At 37.5% G+C, this 22,343-nt stretch overlaps 1 protein-coding gene across 3 annotated transcripts in view; it reads right to left on the bottom strand.

The window, feature by feature from the left end:
• The window catches only part of pappa2 (pappalysin 2), a 52,370-nt gene that overhangs the window by 22,875 nt on the left and 7,152 nt on the right, over nt 1-22,343 (bottom strand). For all 3 annotated transcript variants that reach the window (XM_047818308.1, XM_047818312.1, XM_027132834.2), the window contains 9 exons: nt 16,954-17,099; nt 11,385-11,678; nt 10,830-11,022; nt 9,756-9,877; nt 6,099-6,281; nt 5,523-5,826; nt 3,743-3,871; nt 2,726-2,811; nt 901-1,094 (listed from right to left, as the gene is read on the bottom strand). In XM_047818308.1, coding sequence (XP_047674264.1) covers nt 901-1,094; nt 2,726-2,811; nt 3,743-3,871; nt 5,523-5,826; nt 6,099-6,281; nt 9,756-9,877; nt 10,830-11,022; nt 11,385-11,678; nt 16,954-17,099 — 1,651 coding nt within the window. The remainder of the gene's footprint in view (nt 1-900; nt 1,095-2,725; nt 2,812-3,742; nt 3,872-5,522; nt 5,827-6,098; nt 6,282-9,755; nt 9,878-10,829; nt 11,023-11,384; nt 11,679-16,953; nt 17,100-22,343) is intronic.

The following is a 22,343-nucleotide window of genomic DNA, read 5'->3' as shown; positions in this document are numbered from 1 at the left end:
GTTCAGGGCACTCGGGCATCCAACAGGTGACAGCACTTGTCCAAAATGCCTTCTAGGACCTACAAGCTTATGTTCAAACCTGCTCAGTTTGCGCCCAAGTGTAAACACCAAGCCAACTGCAGGGAGGCCTGCTAAAACCACAGTAGACCACTTTTATAAGGCTTGCAAGCTCAGGTACCTGAAAGGCCTCCATGGAAACAGCCAAGGTGCTCATTACTTCAGGACGTACCGCAGCAGAGAACAGCAGTGAGTTCCTCATATGGGCAAAACTCCCTGACCGACACATTGTCAGGTCTCAGCCCATTCCAGTGTGTTCTGGGGTAACAGCCACTTGGGTCCCAGCCAACGATGTATTAGACCCTACTTTAATTGAAGAATTCCACCGAACACACCCCTTTCACCCAACAACCTGCCCCATAGAAAATATAACACAAGGAATAGTGATTTCCACCCCTGGCCACCAGAGGAAGCCATTGCCCATATTTTGAGCACTTTTGTCTTCCACGTTGACTTCCTGGTTTTAGGATTTAAATATCGCATCCATGCGTAGACTCCACGCGAAGTATTGTTAATTTATTACTATATAACTGTGCTATTGCCTTGTTCTATTTGTCTGTCTATGACCATTGTTCCTGCACTTCCCGGTTTTTATGTTTGGACTATCATTTTGGATTGTTTGCCTTGCTGACTATTATACTGTTTTTGACCAGCTGCCTGTCCTTTGACCATGCTATTGTTCTCTGTTTTGGATATTACTCCGTGTTCTTCTCATTAAAATCAACAAATGGATTTCAACCTGCCACCTCCTGAATCTTCATTACAATGTAGAGCAGGACTGTGAAATGCTTCCATACAATTTAAACAAAATTGTAAAGTGTTGTGCTTAGCATTGTACATTACCAGATTAAGATTAGGCTCTCCTGTTGCAGACAGTGCAGGGCACCGCCAGTCCTGATGGGAAGCTGTTGCACTGGATGCCCATTGGTCACTGAAGCCATTTGGGGTAAAGAAGCCACAATCTTGAACATTGTAACCCCTCTCAAATTCCTCACATACACCATCACCATCATAAAAGTAGCAATGACTTGGCTGACCTGAGAGAGTGAGAGAGCACAAGCCAATTAACACCGGTCTCAATGCCAAAAACAAATTTGCTTCTCACTGCTAAGATAAGGTGTATGGTGTAAGGTAAGGGATAAGGTGTGGGGATCCTGTACATGTAGCAATTTTCATGCCAGTTCAATAAACCGATTAAGTTAAAAAGGGATATGAGATCATAAGTTCAAAATTAGAGTAAAATTTCATTAAAGCACTCTAACAAGTATGAGGTGGCACAAAGATCAACCATAGGGAAAAAAAGAAGTTCCACAAAAGCAATTTGAATGCTTAAAGATCAAAACTCCTTTATAGCTGGCACATGTAAATAAGTTACATGCCCGGTAAGAGAACGGTGAATCATAGATGAGGTGATTGATGAATGGACTCCAGTACCAAATTAAAAACACATCCACTACATGAACACTGGCTGTGTTATCTACACTGAATGATTATATGTTTTGGAGAGGAGAGGGGTCACAGAGTCATTCCAGTCATTACAGAGTCATTCCTTTTCTTATTTGTTTTTGTGATTTGCTGTACTTTTTTTTTTTTTTTCAGTTATTGGCAACATTGGATAACTATGCTATGCTGTGCTATTATATACTTGAATTGTTCAAGCTATGTTTTCTACAGAGAGTTCCCTATTGACTGTCTTGGTCACTTTGAATTCAGTTTTAATCTTTTGGTCTAGCTTTTGTTTAGTCAGGTATTTTGATAAACAGGGCGGTTATAGCTCAACTAGTTAAGGCTCTAGGTTATTGATCAGTGATGCCTCAGCACCATTTAGCTGCCACTGGTGTGCTCCTTAGCAAGGCCTTTAACAATCACTGCTCTAGTGGTGCTGCATCATGGCTGACTCTGCACTCTTATCCTAACCTCCAAAGCTGGGATATGTGAAGAGAGAATTTCAATTTGCTGTAATGAATATGTGACAAAAATAGAGGATTCTTCTATAAGTGAAGGACTGAAGACTGGAACTCCTGCGCTATACAAGAAAGACCTGGCAACCTTCAGATCGGCAATGAATGGCCTCTTTTTTGTTTATATAGATAGTATTCAGTGTGTCACACAGCACAATAAAATCAGACATCAGGCATTCATCAGGCATTAGTCAGTGCTAACAACATAGTGCAATCACAGTGAAACACAAACAGAATCACCTGGCAGTGCTAGTACAGTAAGTGTAAAGACAGCCTACAGCTAAAGGTTGTGGAATACTATACAAGTCAGCTGATTGCCCTGGAAAAACTCCTTAGCCTTAAACTCTAAGCTAACATGGTTACACAATAGTTGTGTGGTCTCATCAAATCTATTAGTTTTAAGAAAATCTCCCTCTGGAATGAACAAAACTCACACCCTAATGCCCAAGATTAATAAGCAGGTGTGCCTTCGTGGTTTTACTATTGCCACAAGATTTTAGTGCCAAATGGTTAGGTGGTTCCTAAAAAAACAGAACAGCTTACACTTATTCAAAGCAACAAAGAATAAAAAAATGATATATACACATGAATAAAACACTGCTTTTTTTTGAAGTTATGTTCAACACGGTGTCTGTTTGACATTTTATTGCAGTTTGTAATCATTATTTTCATTTCCTTTAATGATCCACTGTCTCTCTGTCACTCACCAACACAGTTGAAGCCTAGCTCCATGCTGCATTTTTTGGAGCATCCATCTCTGTCCAAGAGATTCCCATCATCACACTCTTCCATCCTGAACAAGAAGGGAGAGGGGTCAAGGATTACCTTAGCTGGAAATGTTGTGCACGCAAATGCATTTTTCTTTTATTTTTAAAAGGATTAAAAAAAAAATCCTTTAGACTATCTTTATACAATTTCCTATTATATAGTACAAATCAATTCAATTCAATTCAATTCAAGTTTATTTGTATAGCGCTTTTTACAATAGACATTGTCTCAAAGCAGCTTTACAGAACATAAACACAGAGCAGAAGGTAAACATAATTAATGATAAAGGAATTAACGAATAATAAAAGAAATGAGAATTAACAGAATAAAAATTCTAGATTATTATTAGATGTATATAGTTCACAGTGTGTATGTATTTATTCCCCTATGAGCAAGTCTGAGGTGACTCAGGCAGCAGTGGCAAGGAAAAACTCCCTTAAATTGGTAAAGGAAGAAACCTTGAGAGGAACCGGACTCAATGGGGGAACCCATCCTCATATGGGTGACACTGGGGGTGTGATTGTAATATACAGTCAGTTAAATGTTGTATTGGTGTAAGGTTCAAGGACTTCTGATCTCCTGAGTACCACAGAGTCTAACTGGAGATGTCTCACGATTCTTAGAGTCGGCCTCGGCTCAGTGGACGTCCAAATCACAATAGTATATAGTACTTTTTCACAAATATTTTGTAGCTACACTTTTGTTTGCATGTTTTTTGCTTATTCCAAACATGTCAGTTTGAAATGAATAAATTGCTCACGTCAGTTCACTGTCTAAATGTGAACTCTGAACTGAATTGCAAAATTGATATCAGACATGATATTAGATTGCATAACAATCATAACCCAAACAGAGCGGACACTTGAGTGATGGCACATTTTATGTAAGCAGAGGACAGTGTCCTTAGATTTTTCTCTCAAACTCTCAAATGAATGTGTCTTTAAGTAACAACCTACCCTTGTATTTTTCCATCTCCACAGAAAGGGTCTCCATGGGTGTAGATCAGAGAAGGAGAGAGCTCGCTGCGCAAGCCTTCGGACTCCACCTGGATCCTGTATTCATACCGCATCCCTTTCTGTACATCGCTATGAGCGTCTCAACACAACCGGACATGCATACACATAGATACATGCACACATGCGAGCGCGTGCGCGCACACACACACACACACACACACACACACACACACACACATACACACACACACACAAACACACACACACACAAAAAAAAAGACATTTCAAGATATCAGTTAACAGCCAAGATAAAAAATTGTAATGTTTTAACATTTCTCAGTGAATGATCTAACCTTGTGAACATTGACTTTATGATGGCATAGGTATCAAAGTTTATTCTTTTTTTTTTAGTCTGTGAGATCTCATGGGTTATTTACACATAGACTGCTTGATTTCAGCTGCTTTTCCGGCCAACAGTAATGGAAGCTTCTTTCCTGGATCTCCTGTTCCCCTTCAACAAAGCCCCCTTATTAATTATGCATTACTTCAAGAGCTGGAGAGATAAATGGAGCAATATCTGTCAGTGACCAGGGTATTCTGTGTCACTCATAACATCCGTAAAAGTTCCTAGAAGGAACTATTTCAAAACTGAGTGGCTAATTATTCTTCTATAATTACAAGATAACTTACCCATGATAAATGACATTAAACCAAAGGGTCCCAACTGCCATTAGGTATTGTAATGAAAGTTTTATGGTTTATTTTGAAAGTTTTAAGAGTATTTAAGAGCTAATCTAAAAATTCATCAAATACATGTAGCTGATGTTTTGTTTTCATTGTAGACCTCTTGGTGGCAGTACAGCTGCTTCCTCAAACCTCTTTATTTCTCTCTACCTCCCCTGAGATATAAATGACAGGTCAGTAATCACACACTAACACAGATGAATGACTAAACTTGAGCTGTGCGAGCTGAGAGCAATCGAGCGAGTGAGTGCGCACACGCGCGTGAGAGAGAGAGAGAGAGAGAGAGAGAGAGAGAGAGAGAGAGAGAGAGAGAGAGAGAGAGAGAGAGAGAGAGAGAGAGAGAGAGAGAGAGAGAACTCAGAAGCAAACAGCCTCATGTGTTGTTTTTACAGTATCTACTGGTAAAATGATCATATTTGGTTTAGATTCCAGAATTTCTCTTATCCTTTTTACTTTCTGCCTCTCTGATTCTTAGTTACCCCTCAACCCTGTCAGCATAAATTTACTCCCTTTGATTTTTCCATCTTTTTGCATTTATATGGCCAGAGGAAGGAAATTTGTTGGAGATGAAACAGGCTTTGCTTCACACCATCAATGTCTGTTTTGGCCTATTGCAAGTGCTTAAGGAAAAATAAACCAGGACCCTAATTACAACTTTACACTCAAAAAGCGGCTAAAAACCTGTCGAGAGCAGATCCAGAGAAACATCAAACATAGACTATTGTTGTTTAATTGTTCCAAAAATATGCTTTCATTCACAAAAGTCTTCAGTCAGCTCAAAAAAACACGAAAGCAAGAGCATTATTGATACAAAAAGTCATATGTTTTAGTCATGAAACCAAATAGGAGGAATCTCACTATCCCAAAGTCCTAGGATGAAGAATCACACAAACATTTGACACTTGTACCAGGTGACAGACAGTAGATCTTGTGTGTGTGTGTGTGTGTGTGTGTGTGTGTGTGTGTGTGTGTGTGTGTGTGTGTGTGTGTGTGTGTGTGTGTGTGTGTGTTGTTGTTGTTGTTGTCAGCATCTTACCTGTCTGTATATGTGGATTGTTTGAGTGTGACAGAGCCCCTGCCTTCCTGTATGGGTGGATCTCGGAGCACATGGTATATTAGTGGACTACAGACAGCGCACAGAGGATTCTGTGGACGTGATGTCAGCAGCACAGCATCAACCTCCAACTTCTTATCAAAGGTGGAGATCTTTATAGCCTTTACTTTCTTGCTACTAGTGGCACGTAGAGTCAGAGGAATATCGCAAAAAACATTCTGTGGGCCAGTGTGAAGTGATTCACCTGTCTCCAGGATGAACTCCAGATCAGAGATTGCCTGCTTGCCTATTTAAACAAATAAGATCCAAGAAAATATAAAAATGTTCCAAAGAAGCTGTCTTATATAGGATAAATGATTCATTATAAAATATAATTGCTTGGATTCTGAATTCCACATACTGACTCCCATTATAAAAAGACATTAATTTTAAGTAAATGTATGCATTCTTGTATTTATTTGATTGTCCCCTATTAAATTAAGCAATCTAATTCAGTCCTATTAAAAACAAAATTCTGTAAAATTTGAATATAAAAATAGATTTCAGGTCAGAACGTACTGAAAGAGATGTAGGTGATCCACACAGTTAGTGTGTCTGGAACTACTGCATACTGAAAGTACAACTGTAGAACACATCCTCCAGTCTGAAGACACTGAGAACTCATATTCGCTTCATACAGGCTGAACTCAGGGCTCCACGAGTGCATGCTAGGTTCACACGGCTGATACACATCAGGAGCACCTATTACACACATAATTAGACACGTTATATGTTTCTCACCCACACTGAACTATTAAGGCAATTAATACACACACACATGGTTCTTGAAAAAGGAAGTTCTCAGTGCCTATTACAGTACTAACCTTTTACAATAATTACACTTCAGGTAAAGCTGGCCCACAGTAACCACTTCACATGGACCACATGCCACTGCACAATGATGGAACTCATGCGATTAATGAACAGAACACTTTGACGTGAGCATGTCACAGCTCAGCCACCACTGACCCCAAAATTAAAATGCTACCCCAGCTGTGATTGCCATTAATATGAACCTATTTTAATAGGCTCATATTGCCTTTAATATATGCCTTATTAAGAGCCTTTAATATGAGCCACGGTTTGGCTGCAAATCATTATGTAAACAGAAATTGTCTGCTCTGTCAGAAGGGATAGGAGTTGTCATGTCAATGCACATTTAGGTATGGAGGCAGAACACATATGATGCAAATGCAAGATAAAGGGCCCAAAAGAAAGATGAGTGCTGTTGGGATGAGGGAAATTAGAGGTGGGAATAGTTTTGGGGGAAAAAAAAGTCTTGGCAATTGATGTGAAGCACACTTCTCCAGACCTCAACGCACAACCTGGCACAAGCAAAACGGCAGGCAAAATGGATTGGCAACTTAATTAGGATTGACAAGATGCTGAAAAATAATTTATTAGTGGGAGCTACAGTAATGTGTAAGTCTATGTGAGAGATTTAACATAATCTGTTAAAGTGAATTCTAATGTCTGTGTGAGAGAAAAAAGAAGGTAAAAAGAGTTATTACTTTACCAAAGGAATAAACACACACACACACACACACACACACACACACACACACACACACACACACACACACACACAGAGAGAGAGAGAGAGAGAGAGAGAGAGAGAGAGAGAGAGAGAGAGAGAGAGAGAGAGAGAGACTCCTAGTTTCCTAGTCTCTAAACCAACAGATTAAATGGTATTCCAGTATGTAGCAGAACACTTCCAGCAGTGCTGTAAGACTCAAGTTAACTCTAAAACAAGACAGACAAATGGATAGACAAGAAACAGACAGGTAGGTGGAAAGACAGGTAGACAGACTATTGGAGAAACAGACAGTTAGAATGACAGGCATCTGGTGAAACAGAGAGACACACAACTTGAGATGCATCCAAACATCTGGAGAAACATAGAGATAGACACCTGGATATGGAGAAAGACAGCTGGAGAGACAGACATGGAACTGGAACTAAAGAAAAAGACAGACAGATAGATAGCAGAAAGACATCTATAAAGATACAAAATCCCGTACAATGGAATAAATTGTTGAGAAACGGCTGTCAAGCCAGTTAGAAGGTATGAAGAGCAATCATAGAATAAAAAAAAATGCTACAAACACATACTGATATAAATATGAATGAAGTTCTCAAAGAAAAAACTGTGGCTTTTTTGTGCCATTTTGCTGCCATGGATTGGGTTCATTTGTCTTCTTAGTGGGGAGATCAATTTAAAGTTAATCTCGCTGATCATCGTAACGCTATGATGAAACATTTCTCTCCTGATGGGAGCAGACATTTCCAGGAATGACTCATTGCATGATGTGATGAGTATGAAGATGATGCAAGTCATTAAATCTCTACCCCACTCAACGAATCATAGATTAGGAACTATATCGGAAGGAATATCCGACTTGGAGAATTCATGACAAGGTACGCTGAAGATGTTCTACCGGTACGTGGTAGCTGAAATCATTTCTAATATGCTTTATGATGTTTTCTTTTTATTTGTCATTCCTCTATAAATAACAGCACAGAATTGAATAGAGAATGAAGACATTTGGAACAGACATTCAGCTTGAGAGACAGATAGACAGCTGATAAGACAGACAGTCTTATGGAGCGGTAGACAGATCCCTTTCCAACTGTGTTCCTTTGCGCCCAGCATGGCCTCGAGTGTGTAAGGTTAAATGGAGCCAGCCAAGGCAAACCGTAAAAACTCAATTGGTGAGAGAAACAGAGCAAGGTCGGAATTAATAGCTGTATCAGATGCTGTATCAACACAAATACCCCTCTGGGAAAAGTACTGTGGCAAGATCTGTGTACACATCATCCTTTCTTCTATTAGCAACCTCAACCATCTCCCTGTTCTTTGCAGCTGTGTCAGGGCTTTCCACACACACACACACACACACGTACACGCACACACACACACACGCACACGCGCACACGCACACACACATTACTATGATAATGGACACTTTTTCACTGTGCATTACTTCTTCTTCTGCCATTCTGCTTGCACTTAACCCTAATCTGAATATCACAATTCACACCATATAGAACATGCTGCCTAATACACAACAGCTAGCCAGAAATGTGCCAACATTTCAAATCTCAGAGAACACTTAATAAATTATGTAAGTTATTACCGCAGCATTCTCCCAATCATTATTTTATTTTACACAAACACTGCAGCCATTTGAGTTAAAAAGTCTTTTCTGAGGTGAGATTGGCAAAATAACTCACAGTTAGTAGTCAGCAGACGGTTTATCACCTGTCTAAATATAAAGCCAAAACAATAGATTGTGTGAAATTTATTACAGACCTGAAGCAGTGTCACTTAATCTTACTTCCCATATCTGAAGCTACTCCAACTCTAACTTTATTAGCGTTTCAGTTCTTCAGCTTCAGAAAACGATGGTGTGCATCTCATCAATCTGTTTTGAAAAACAAGACTTGTGTCCAAAAGCTACTCTCTGCTACATGTAAATGGAAGATTTTATGCTTAACCTCCTTCATGGCAGTGTGGCAGAATCAGAACGCACGTATAAGGAAAGGATTTCCACAAATCTGGCTCTATGTTTCAAAAATACATACTCATCCATGACATGTCAGTGAGTGGGCAGCAAACAGCTTAGAACGTTCTGATTGGAATAATCAGTAACATCTGCTACATGAAGAATAGAGTTCATAAGTGATACAGGATAAGCATAGCTTTTATATGACAAGCCAGGTGTGGAAGCTACCCAATATGACCAAAACTTGAAGCTATGCCAATTCCTTTCCTTTTTTCATCTCTCCACTGTCAAAGACAAGAGAGTTCTTTATCCTGGCAATTATTATTTAAGGATTTAGCCCTTAAGTTTTTCCAGACTTCTGAGGACTTGCACGCACCTGGCCAGGAGGATCCTCCTGGCAAGCAAGCTTGCAAAAGTGAGAGCAGCCTAAGCTTTGGATCCTCGTTAATCAAAGAGCTGGTATTGTTTTTTTTGTTGTTGTTGTTTTTTCACTGTTTGAGGCCGAATGCCGTGATCAACTCAACACAATTCATATGTGAGTCAGGTTTTAATTTTCAAACTCCCCAGAGATGCATGACTCGAATCAGGACCAGGAAGGTCTTAGGTTGGTTAGCTAGTGTTACACACTAATGGATCATTAGACTAACATGTTTAGATCAGTGATACTTACCCACAGCTTCTTCAGGTGTCCAGTAGCCACTGCTGTCACAGGAATGGGGTGAGGAGGCCTTGTAGGCATACTGATGGAGTGCTCCATGTTCATCACATAACTGACAGTTCACTCCCTCCTCCCTATACACACACAACAACGTCAAACAGTGTGACCACACACACAGGCTCTAGATCTGTAATATACAGGTAGAGAATATAAAATGGGTTTCAAATATAAGAATACAAAGTAAAAATAATACACTATTCAGGCCCCTTTGTTTTTTGCACATTAATTTAACATTTATTCAATGAACTGTTTTTGCCCATAACCTTCATGCAAAAATCAATTATGACAACAGGTCATTTTAGTCATTTTTGCAAGTTGAATAAAAATCTGAAGCTACAATATCGCAATTAATATTCAGAGCTAATTGAGCTCAGGTACATCTTGTTTGCTATGGTTGCTTTGGTTGTCTCAATCAATTTTGCCAAAGTTGTCATAAAACTCTCTTTAGACCAAGTTCTGAATGCTCCCAGGTGCAAAGTTATGTTATCCCCATTATTGTGAATGCATAACACACTTTGGGCTGAACTACAAGTGCTATACTGTATCTGGCAAAACCATGTATCGTTCACCAACTTGCCAATAGCATCAGTAGCATCCCTAAGTTGTAAAGTAAGTAAGGTAGTACCAGCATTATATTATGATGGTGCTTTTTATAGGATGGGCAATAGTGACTTGCAGAGCTGATATACATATGACCTTAAACTGGGGCAGAGTTTCACCTTTCAGCACAAATTACAACAAAAACAACCCAAATTATAAAGTCAAGAAAATGGCAATGGTACCTTCAGGGCACATCTTAAAAAGTCCTTGATTGGACCAGCCAAAACCCAGCCTGAACCCCAGACATAAACTGAAGTTTGAGAAAAGCACTCATCCAGTTATCTAACCACTAGCCATCACAATTTGGCCCTCATCAAAGTTGCTCAGATAATTTTTTTTGTATATTGATGATCCACCCTAAACGTACATAAATAAACTACATGATTTCGGATGTAATTATACAGTGCTTGTTGACTTTTACCTCACCTTTGCATGAGAGGTCCACTAATTGGATGTAACCAGTGAATGGACACAGAATCATCATCTTGGCCAATCACCACTGGTGGTAGAGGAATGGGAGAGGGCTTTCTGTCTTGAACCCAGTTTTTGTACACCAGGTCAATGTAGCAGTGCATCCGAGCAACTTGGTTTGGTGTGAAGTGGTTGGTGCAGTTATCATCTGTAATTAAGTTTTAAACATTTTAAATTGTTTATTGACAATTTAACATGATTAATAGCAATTGATTCATTATTGATTCATTATCTATATCACTGACATCATTCAGAAATCATGTCATTAATTTAGGAGATTGTAGCTCACCATAGTTTTGAGCTTGTGTAGCCATTTTAATGGTCTGTTCACTACTTAGCAATACATGACTTTTACCCAAAACATCTTATGCAACACAGTCTACAGTACAATCATCTTTATGTCTCATTTAAAATAAATCATCATTTTTTTTTCAATTAAAATGATACATTATAGTTTCTTTAAAAAAACAAAAAATCTCTCTAAAGTTTTAGCAGTTCAGTCCTTTTTACCTGTATAGCTCATATAGTTGTTGTAGGGTGTATTATTGTAGTGCGTAGATCCACAGGTGTCATTGACCAGGCCAGGGTCTTGACAAGCTTTTGACTTTGGGGTTGGAGACGTGTCAGCACAGAAATCTCCAGTTTCCATGGATGCTATGGTCTCCTGACATGGGTCATCACATGACTCACGTTCACTTACCCCCTTGAATACATGGTACAGTCCAAAAATATGGCCCATCTCATGGATCATTGTATTGTTATGACCAACAGTACCAAAATAGGATGGGTTCAGTATCATTCCACCTAGAAAAAAAAATTCATATTCATATTGATAATGGAGCAATGCTTTTAATATTTCCAACTTCTGTAATTGTATTGTAAAAAAAAAATAATAGTATTGATATTTATAACTGCTTAACATGCGGATGAACATTCAGCCATTAGAAAGAATTCACATAATTGGAATAATTATGTTCAGATGGATGCTGCGGTTATGTTAATGAAGGTCAAGGGTCTATTTTGTGACAAATTAAAACAGAAACAGGTTTTCATGGACATCTGTAAAGTCCCTTTGCAGCCACATACATATGATTACAGTTCAAAAACTCAATTTTTGAGGAAGATAGAGGGATATTTTAAAAATTCCCATGTTTTGCAGAAACCAATACAGTGGAATCATGGTGGTGGAATGAACTTCGCCGAGATGTCCGAACAGCTGAGTCACTGGCTATCTTCAAACAATGGGTGAAGACCTACCTCATCACCTAGCATTGTATGTGTATATTTAAAAAAAAAAGAATGTGTTTAAGTATGATTTTATATCAGTTGTGTGTGGCATCAGTTTGACTTTCCTCCCAAATATAAGACATCAGGATTTTTTAGAATGAATAAGGTGGTTTAGTTGGATTTAAATTATATCAGGGTGTTTGCCCAAGCCTACCAATATCTAAGTACCTCTACCATTATTGCAGGGCCACTACAGACAATGACTGTCCTCACGATCATGTTATGAATTATAATTTAATGAAAAATCCAAGCTTCAAAATGATCAGCAGCCAGCATTTGTGAGCTGAAACTTTTTTTTACTCATGATAATTAAAAGAAATTTACTATAATATTTAGAGCCCAAGGAAACAGAACATGGTTCAGGGTTTTTTCATTTATATTCATTAGGGGTTTCATAATTCTGCATCTTTCAGAAGTATGATTTGCTCAGCGTGTCACAAATACTCACAAACTGTGAAAAACTATAAATTATTGTTTTTGGATATTTTTAGAATATACTTATCATTCATTCAAGATTCATTCAAGATTCATTCCTGTTCCAATATGACCTCACTTTTGCAAATTGCCAACTCAAATAAAACATTTCAAATGACTAAGGTTAGGCAGGAGGCAGGATACACTTTTCTTATGACTTCATTTATAAAAAATTTTATTACTGCTAAACCATGAAATTGTGATTAATTATTATAACTCCCACAGTTTTCCCTAAGATTGAATGAAGGTTTTTCAGTTTGTCTCACTATTGTTTAATATGATGAACCCAAGCTGCGTGATTTTTAGCCGTTAAAAGTTTATATATATATATATATAATTTATTATATTTCATTTAGGTGCCTTGAGAGTGTATAAATGTTTAACCGTTGCCAATGTAATAGCTTTAAAATAAAGATACAGTGATACTTAAAAGTTTGTGAACCCTTTAGAAATTCTGCCATCGTCAGACTAGTCCTAAAAGTAAGCACAATGAATACAGTCAAACAAATAAGCCAAATAATATTATTATTATTCTTCCTTTATTAAGAAAAAATATCCATCTTGAATGAACTGTGACTAGCAAAAGTATGTTTTCGGTATCTGTTGTGAGCCTCTGTGCCGCAATAACTTCAAGTAAAGTTTCCAGTAAGTGTTGATCAGTACTGCACAACAAATTGGAGGAACTTTCAACTTCAACACTGGGATTTTGGTGGGTTTCCTCACATGGCCTGCTTGCTTCAGGTCCTTCCACAATTTTTTCGTTTTGATTAAGGTCAGGATTTTGACTTGGCCATTTTAACACATTAACTGAGGTTAACCAGTTATCCTTGTTCCTCTTTAATCATTCTTTGGGAGACAGACTTGGGTACTTGTCTTGGTGTATGACCCATTTTTTCCTGAGATTAATTTAATGGACAGATGTCTTGCCATTTTCATTTAGAGATCACTGGTATAATTCTGAATTAATTGTTCCATCAATGATGACAAGCTGTTCTTGCCCAGATGCAGCAACACAGGCCCAAAGCATGCTACTACCACCACCATGTTTTACAAACAGTATAGGGTTCCTATGCTGGAATTCAGTCTTTTCCTTTCTCCAAAAATAACGCTTCTCATTTTAAACCAAAAAGATTTATTTTGCTCTAATACAGCCACAAATTATTTTGCCAGCAGTCCTCTGGATTAATTGTCCACGTGATCTTTAACAAACTTCATGGGCAGCAATGTTTTTTGGCGAGTAGTGGCCTTCTCATGAACATTAACATAAGCCAAAGTAAAAGAGGCCTTTGGTTACTTAGAAGTTACCCTGGTTTCCTTTCTGACCCAACAGACTATTACATGTCTTGCTTTTAGAGTGATGTTTGTTGGTTGACTACTTCTGGGAAGGGTAACAATGGCCTTAAATTTCCTCCATTTGTACAGTATCTGTCTGTCTACAGCTTTTTGGAGTCCAAACACTTTAGAGATGATTTTGTAACCTTTTCCATCCTGATGAGCAAAAATAGTTCTTTTTCTGAAGTCCTCAGAAATCTCCCTTGTTTTTGCCATGGTCCACTTCGACAAGCAAGAGTTGTGAACATCAGACTTTGATACAGTATATCTCTGTTCTTTAAATTAAACAGGGCACCCACAGAGATTTTCATCCTGTTGACTCTAATTTGACCTTGAAATGAATAATCAGTGAAAATACTAAAGAGGTTCACTTAAATTTTGCCGCTCACAGATATCTAATATTGGGACATTTTCCTGAATATATATATATAAAAAAAAAGCCAAATAAAAAAAAATTGTCTTATTTGCTTGGTTGTGTTTACTTTGTCTGCTGTTGGGATTAATATTGACATTTTTAAAAGCTCCCCAAACTTTCAAGTGACACTGTAAATGAGTAAAAAAAAATTAAAAGGTTAAAAAATTAAAATTAAGGTTAAAATTAATTCATAAAATGTATTTACTTCCACTGAGCAGCAGTTCTGAGACAGTGTTAATGAGACAGCATGGAGGAGAATAGGCAAACTGGTTATTACAGGAGACAGTCTTTACAGGGCTGGAGAGCAGAAAAGAATCCCAGATTGCAGAACATGACTAACCTTTAGATGGGTCAGCTACAATAATACAGAAGTTCCACTCAGCAGTTGAGGACTGGAATAAAGACCAGCCAATGTTTTCTTTGAAAGAGATGCTTTTCTGTGCAGCACAGTTGTACAGATTGCTTATTAGAGATACCATAAGATTTCCTATCAAAGCAAATGTGTAAAGAAAAAGCCAAGTGCAGTACCATGTCATCTACTGGAGTCTAAAAGCACATAAAATTTTATGTGCATGAAAGCACAATCAGTAAAGGCTGTACTGCCCTCATGGAAGGGTGACAAGATCAAAACCCCTGCTCTTCAAAAAGAGTAGGAGCATCATTTAGGTCTGCAAAATTCCATTTGAACAAACCACAAATTTCCAGAACAATATCCTCCAGACTGAGGACACAAGGTTGAAGATGTCTGGTCATCAAACAAAGCACCATGTTTGTCAAAAACTAAACACAGCATAAAGTTAGAAACATCTCATACCATCTCTCACGGTGAAGGAAATGTGATGATTTTGGCTTGTTTTACAGGCACAGTTCCTGAGAAACATGCAGTCAATGAGACAACAATGAACTCTACTTTTTTTATTATTATTGAGAATATTATTGAGACAAATGTGAGGACATCTGTCCAACAGCATACGTAGTGCCAAAATCATACAACACGCCAATGATCCAAGGACACCAGTAAAACCGCTATGGCTAAAGAAGAAAAAACTCAACACCAGAGAAGCTGTTGTGGGATCTTCAGAGAGCTATGTAAAAATGAATACCCTCAAACATTAACTAAAGCATTGTTGTAAAGAAGCAAGGTCCAATATTCACTGCAGACTGAAACACCTTGTTAATAAGAGAGATCAGAGATTGGTTTTGCTTGTTGAGTAAAAAAGCATCTTAGCATCTACAACACATCAAACCTTGAGGTGTATGGGCAATAACAGCATCAGGTTCCACTCCGGTCAGCCAAGAACAAGAATCTGAGGCACAGGCTTACTGAAACTGGGCGGCTGAACAGATGTCGAGGTGATTTGTTTTTGTTAAGAGTGAATATACTGTATGATTACTATATTGTTCCCAGCAGCTCCAATTATTCTGCCCATTTTCCTCAGACCCGTAGAAAAGCTGTACTGATAAGTACAGCTTTTCTAACCACAAAATTGTTGCTATATATACACAGTATACATATATATATATATATATATATATATATATATATATATATATATATATATATATATATATATATATATATATATATACACATGTGTGTGTGTGTGTGTGTGTGTGTGTGTGTGTGTGTGTGTGTGTGTGTGTGTGTGTGTGTGTATGAATTATTAGTAATTTTAAAGTCATAATTGGAAAAGTCATAACTAGAGAAGCCAAGTTTAAACTGTCTGATTACTCACCACAAATCAATAGGAGGTACACTTACATAAGAGGCCTTCCAATTATGTAAGTGCATTTCCATTCTCTTTTAATGAGCTCAAAAACATAGCAACAACGAGAACCATAAAATTAGCTGGCAGGTGAATGAAGATTGCAACAGGGCAAGAACACGTCTTGTGTTTTGTTTGTTTGTCGGGCCAGGATCATTCTCCTCCCTTTTGCTGTGTACCATTCAGTGGAAGGTCATGATTAAGGGAGTCTTCTGGGGAAACCTAAGCGTTTTGTAAGTGTTTCCTTTTATGCCCGGGATTAAAGCCCTTAATCTTAAAGTAAAACGCAAGAGATGTGAACAAAGAGGAATCAGTCAGAAAGTGTTGGGAAGAGGAAAATAAAGGGTAAAGTGAAAGGTGACATATATTGTTGCAACAGCATGAGTGAAAAAATGAAAATGTATGAAGTGTGATGTAAAATATACTAACTTGAACCTAGCTCAGTGGATATCAATCCTGACCTCAGACCAATATACAGTACTGTATCTGTACTTAGTCATTAAGGTAAATTTTTAAATACCTTTTACTAATTTTACTAAATACCTTTTACTAATTCCTTCAGGTTTATTATGCTGAAGGTTTATGGAACTCTAAGCCATAAAATCTAAATATATAACAATATATTTTGATATTCATAACCTTTACAATGAAACAAAGCCATCTAAAAAGGCACTTCATTAGGCACTAAAAAAAACCTAGTCATCTTTTATACTATTAGTTTAAGCTGAATTTTTAAGCTGTTCAGGTGACAATATTGAATGGTTAGACCATGTGTTAGTATTCTTTTGAAGGAGTTGGCTCTCACCTTGGTGTGTAAGGGCCTCCTTGGCCCATGGCCATGTAGCAGCCCCAGCAAGTTCTTCCTGAGCTGATTTGGCAAAGAACACATTCAGTGTGTTTGAGCTGTTCAGGTGAAGCAACTCCTTTAGTTCCTTCACACTCAGGTAAGCCCTGTGTTAGAGAGATTCAGTTACGATCAGCTATTTATGGAGAAAACAGGTTCTAATAGCAGACTATGAAACCTGTCTGATACAGCAAAGAGCCCCTTCTCTTTAAGGAAATGCTTGTTATTTATTTGACCTTTATTATTAACTGTTATTACTGTAATTTATGCCAAGTACCATATGCAAGCACTAAGAGTAATACTGTAAGCTTGTGTGCACAAAAAAATTCACAAAATGCTACGTAAATGGGTACATAAGGGTTGCTTTCTTGTTTCTACAATTTTTTTCTTCTGTGATCTGCAAGAAATTAGTCATTTTAATGGTTGTTTGTGTAGACAGAGTTCACGGCTGCGTACAAGGTTGTTTAAATGTCACACTGTTGAAAGGACATAAATGTATAGGCTGTCTTTATGAAGTAGTACCGCAGTTTTCCTTTACTGGAACTTCGATTCCCAGACATGATCTAGCATAACAATCCCCCTGTGCTAAAAGAATAGTACAGGAAGACATAGTTTGCCGATGTTGGGGAGAAAGTACTCGAAAAGCCTGCAGAAAACCATGTCGTCAACCTTACTGAACAGGATGAATTAGGATTAGGATGAATTGCAAGGCTTACTGCACCTCAGGTCTCCTCAACAACACCAGTGGCTGAGCTCACTAATGCTCTTGTTGCTGAATAGAAGAATGGAGTTTATTATAATGGCAGTGGAAGACATGGCAATGGGGAAATCTGGAATGGGATGTTTGTAAAGTACACATGGGTGTGACTGTCAGGTTTTCACAAACTTTTGTCCATATAGAGATATAAAACTCTAACGATCAGTTTTTGTATGCAAATGAATTACTACAACACAAATATGTCCAGAAATATTTTTCCACAAAAACAATAATAATTAATCGACATTTTCTTTCCTTTTGGTCCTTTCATACGCACAAGATTGTGCAAAGACATATTTGTACAAAGATTTTGCTGAGCTGAAGATGTCTGGCTATCAACAAATTATTTATCATGCAAATTCATCTTGCTCAAAGCAATAGAATGGCAAATCCTTAAAGCTAATGAATGGCTTGATTGTCTCATTAAGTGGCTTAGTTGTGACTCACAGCAGCATGCTACAAGGATTAAACCATTCTATATTAACCGCCCAGTTGCTGGCTAACAGTTAATATGGTGACAGCTTGATAGGTCATATGTCTCCCCAGTAAACTGCCTACAGTCTAAAGCTTCAAAAATATTTCACACAATCCTTTGAAATCTAAGTTCATTTAAAGGTGTTATGGTTACTTTGGTGGTTATTTATATTGCCTTAGTTTCCTTGGCACAATCAGAGAGATCAATACTATCATGAGAAAATTACCTCCATCCAAAGGCAAAGAATAAGTCAAAATTCATGTTATAAAAAGGAGTACTTCCTACCACATTCACCATTCTCATTCTTTGTGGATTTTGTATGTTGCAATGCAGAGATGATAAGTGATCCAGTTTTCCTTCTCCAAACTTCCAAATCTTGGAGCTATCTCCAACCAAGTAGTGAAAATTCTCAGTCAAAAAAGCAGGTTTAAGCTCTATAATCCTCTTTACTCTAAATATCCAGTTAATTTAATGACAGACAATGCGCTATGCACTAAAAAAGTCTTTGCCACTTGACAAAATAGATCTTAGAAAGAACAACCTATATGCTTTAAATGTTATGCTTCAACAACAGATCAATGAAATAAACAACCCACTGTTTAGAGCTTTACATGCAGGATCATGCAAAAACTAGTCCAACTATATCTACTTCCACATGTAGCTATGCAGACTGTAAGGACTAAATGTACATTTATATATATTTTTTTTAAAAAATGTATATGATACTGGAAGACCAAAGATTTTTAATGTCTTTCTATTCAGAGAAGATCACTATGACTACTTTTTGGATTTGCCACCAGCTTGACAGTAACATTGATGATTACCATATGAAAGTCTATGATTATGGCATGATTATGTCTCTCACCAGCTTTGCTGAATTTTGTCCTGAAGCATACAGCTATGAAGGGAGACATTAGCCCTGATGCTACAGCTAGTCAATTTGGAGAAAGACGTTTCTATTCAATTCAACTCAATTCTAATCATACAAAGCATCAGAAATCACAATACAAAACAGACATTTAAATGAGCAAGCCAGGAGTGATGGTCACAAAGAAAACTTACACCCAATAGCATAATCAGAGATCATTTCTCTTCTATAACTGTATACTATAAAGTCAAGCAGTGCAAAGTGTATTAGCAGGAACTTAAAAATGATTAGCATCTAACTGGATTCTAAGTCTCTCATATTAAACTTCAATCATGAGAATGACCTTAATCTTTTTCAGTAAAACAAATGCCATTAGTCCAATTTAGAAGTTGCAAAATTGCATTTAATAGCCTAGAAAGCTAGAAAGATTTCCCCACAGAAAATACTGCCATAAGCCTGCAAGTCCTTGATGATGGACAGGTCCATCTTCCCAGGCACAGTTTAAACTCCCACAAATGATTGGTATTGTTTGCCTCATGCTTAATGCAATCTTCTCCAGCTTGGACTTCTGAAGCTCCCTCATGAAGTCCTAACAAATGCTCCTTACTCAGAAAGTTTACACACTCCCTGCATCCCAAGCTCAGCATGATTACAGTCTCTGACGTCAACTTTAGACCTTCAGATATCAGTGTGAAGAGGCTGGCCAAAATATTTGTTAGAGGCTTGAGTAAAAAAATGCCAAAGATAAACAAGCCTAACTTGAGGGACAGTAAAGAGACACAAATGGCAGATCTGAAAGGTTGAGTTGAAAATAACTGATTGAAAGAGCAGGGTTCTTTTTCTCCTTTAGAGCTGATATCCACAGTTTTGTGTCATAGTAGAAGCATTATCTGAGAGTATTTTAAAAAATGACTATAATATCACATTTTGTGTGCATCTCTTCAAGTGACTGTTGTGTTTAAATCAAAGTGTGTGACGTAATAGTGACATCACTGTACGCTAACAATAATGGTAATGAAGCTTGTTATGGTTTTATGCACTCGAGACTGTCTTTTGTGTATAAAATCATCCACAACAAGTTACATGAATTGCCTCCACTTACTTTATAGGCATTTGTAAGAAATTAGACATTCGATCTGGTAAAGTAGTAGCAAGAAGGCTGTACTACTCAGTGATGTCCTGATCAGTATACAGTAAAGTATGGCTGTTGTTTTTAGAACTTTCACACACCACTTCCATTAAAAAAATGCCTAAAGCCAGCTCACACCTTGGGTCCCTTTTTGGAAGTGTTTACCTTAGTACATAGCAGTAAGAAATGCATAGTGATGGCAGAAAACTGTTTCAGTTGGAAAAAGAGGATCTTGGCTTGCCTCTTTTCCATTTGATTGAGTCACTTTTTACATTTTTACAAAGCTCAGTTAGCAAGAATCTGCAGTAAAGGGTAACAATCTGGAATGAAACAATAGGTAAATGAATGTTTAATGTTGTTTCCTTGACGTGTTAATTTTTACAGCAGAAATGTCCTCTAATAAAAAAGGGTGTTTACGGCATTAAGAACTGACTTTCGTGAGGCAGCAAATTCCCTCCTGTTGAATCCAGAAGAACTTACATTATATTCTTAAAACTAAAGCCCAGTTAAAATAGTAATATAAAAAATACTGGTCATTTAAATTTGTAATCAACAGTGGTGACCTGTTGTTATACCCTTAGAGTATACTAAAACTAAGAGTAAAAGAGTAAAACTATAGTTACATACAGAAAGCATTGATTTTTTTCTGTCCTGATTAATTCCACTGGTTTACTTTCCTAACAGTTAACAACAGTCACCTTCGTAAATGTATTACCTCACGTAAGTACCACCCCTTTTTCCTTCAAATTCTACCTTATTTGAATTTGTGTATGCAACCACAACCTCTCTCCTGCCTGTAAAAATATCATGGGAGTTACTGAAGTAACTTTAAGGTATATTTATTTACTCAAATATGTAGCATGTAATTTTTATCCTCTTTTGCTTTCATGCTTGGAAAGCCTTTTTACCTCCTATCACTGCCCTGGTGGTTTGAGAAGGTCCTAGTCTTAATGGCCTTTTGTAACATGCCAGAAGGTCTACTGTACCCCATTAGCCAAACCACCTACCGTCCCCTGGACACACTCCATCTTCCCTGGAAGCATGGTGCTTCTTACAGTACATTCAAACTTATTATGCAAGCAAACAGTGAGCCAGTCTGTTGGAACACTTCAATTTCCCTAAAATGCCTCATATAGTGCCAGTTTTACAGAATAGCTCAATATATTTACCAGTTAACATTCCTAGCAACAGCTTAAAATTAAGGTGTGTAATCGTCTGAAGGTGGCTAAGTGCTACTTGTGTTTTAACTAATTACATCCTTATACCATGATTGACAGAAAAATCAGTATGCAATATATTTATTCTCAAAAAGAGAATAATGGTCCCCCTCTTAGTTTGTTAACAAACAGCATGGTAAGAATATGACTGTAAATAATTTATAAAGTCCTGTAAAAATATTAGGACACCCCATGAAAGCCTGTGTTTTTTTACTAGTTTTTTTTTTTACTAGTTAAACCTATGGGCATTTGATCTTCATTTTAATAATATTGGAAGATCCAGCTAAACAAATAAAACCAAAGAATATTTTTTTAAATGATCTGTAAAATGTAATTAAAAAAAATTCCAATTTCTTTGTAAGGAAAAAGTTAGGACACCTCACATTCATACTTAAAATGGATAAAATTGCCTACAGGTGTATCACATTGTGTGTAGAACATGGTTACATAGCATTTTGAAGAAGGTTTGTTTTGTTTAAAACTCAGATACTTAGTTTGGTTTGCTCTTAATTGTTGAAGTGAGAGGTTTCACCATGGTGAGATCCAAAGAGCCTTCTGAGGCTTTCAGAAAGAAGATTGTTGTTGCTTATGAGTCTGGTAAAGGATATACAAAGATCTCAAAAGAATGTGTAATCAGCCATTCCACTGTCTGGAAAATCATTTACAAGTGGAGAACATTTAAAACATCTGCCAACATGGCCAGGTCAGGACATCACACAACTTCACCCCAAGAGCAGACCACAAGATGCTTAAAGAAGTCTCCAAAAACCCTAAAATATCATCACAGGGCCTACAGGAAGCTCTTGCTACTGTTGATGTCAAAGTGTATGAATCGAGAATCAGAAAGAGACTGCACTTCTTTAATTATCATGGGATGTGTGCAAGCAGGAAACCTTTACTGTCTA

The sequence above is a fragment of the Tachysurus fulvidraco genome, chromosome 1, assembly GCF_022655615.1.
Source record: "Tachysurus fulvidraco isolate hzauxx_2018 chromosome 1, HZAU_PFXX_2.0, whole genome shotgun sequence".
NCBI classification, from domain to species: domain Eukaryota; kingdom Metazoa; phylum Chordata; class Actinopteri; order Siluriformes; family Bagridae; genus Tachysurus; species Tachysurus fulvidraco.
The sequence above is the reverse complement of the archived record's forward strand: the minus strand, read 5'-3'. Positions and strand labels throughout refer to the sequence as shown.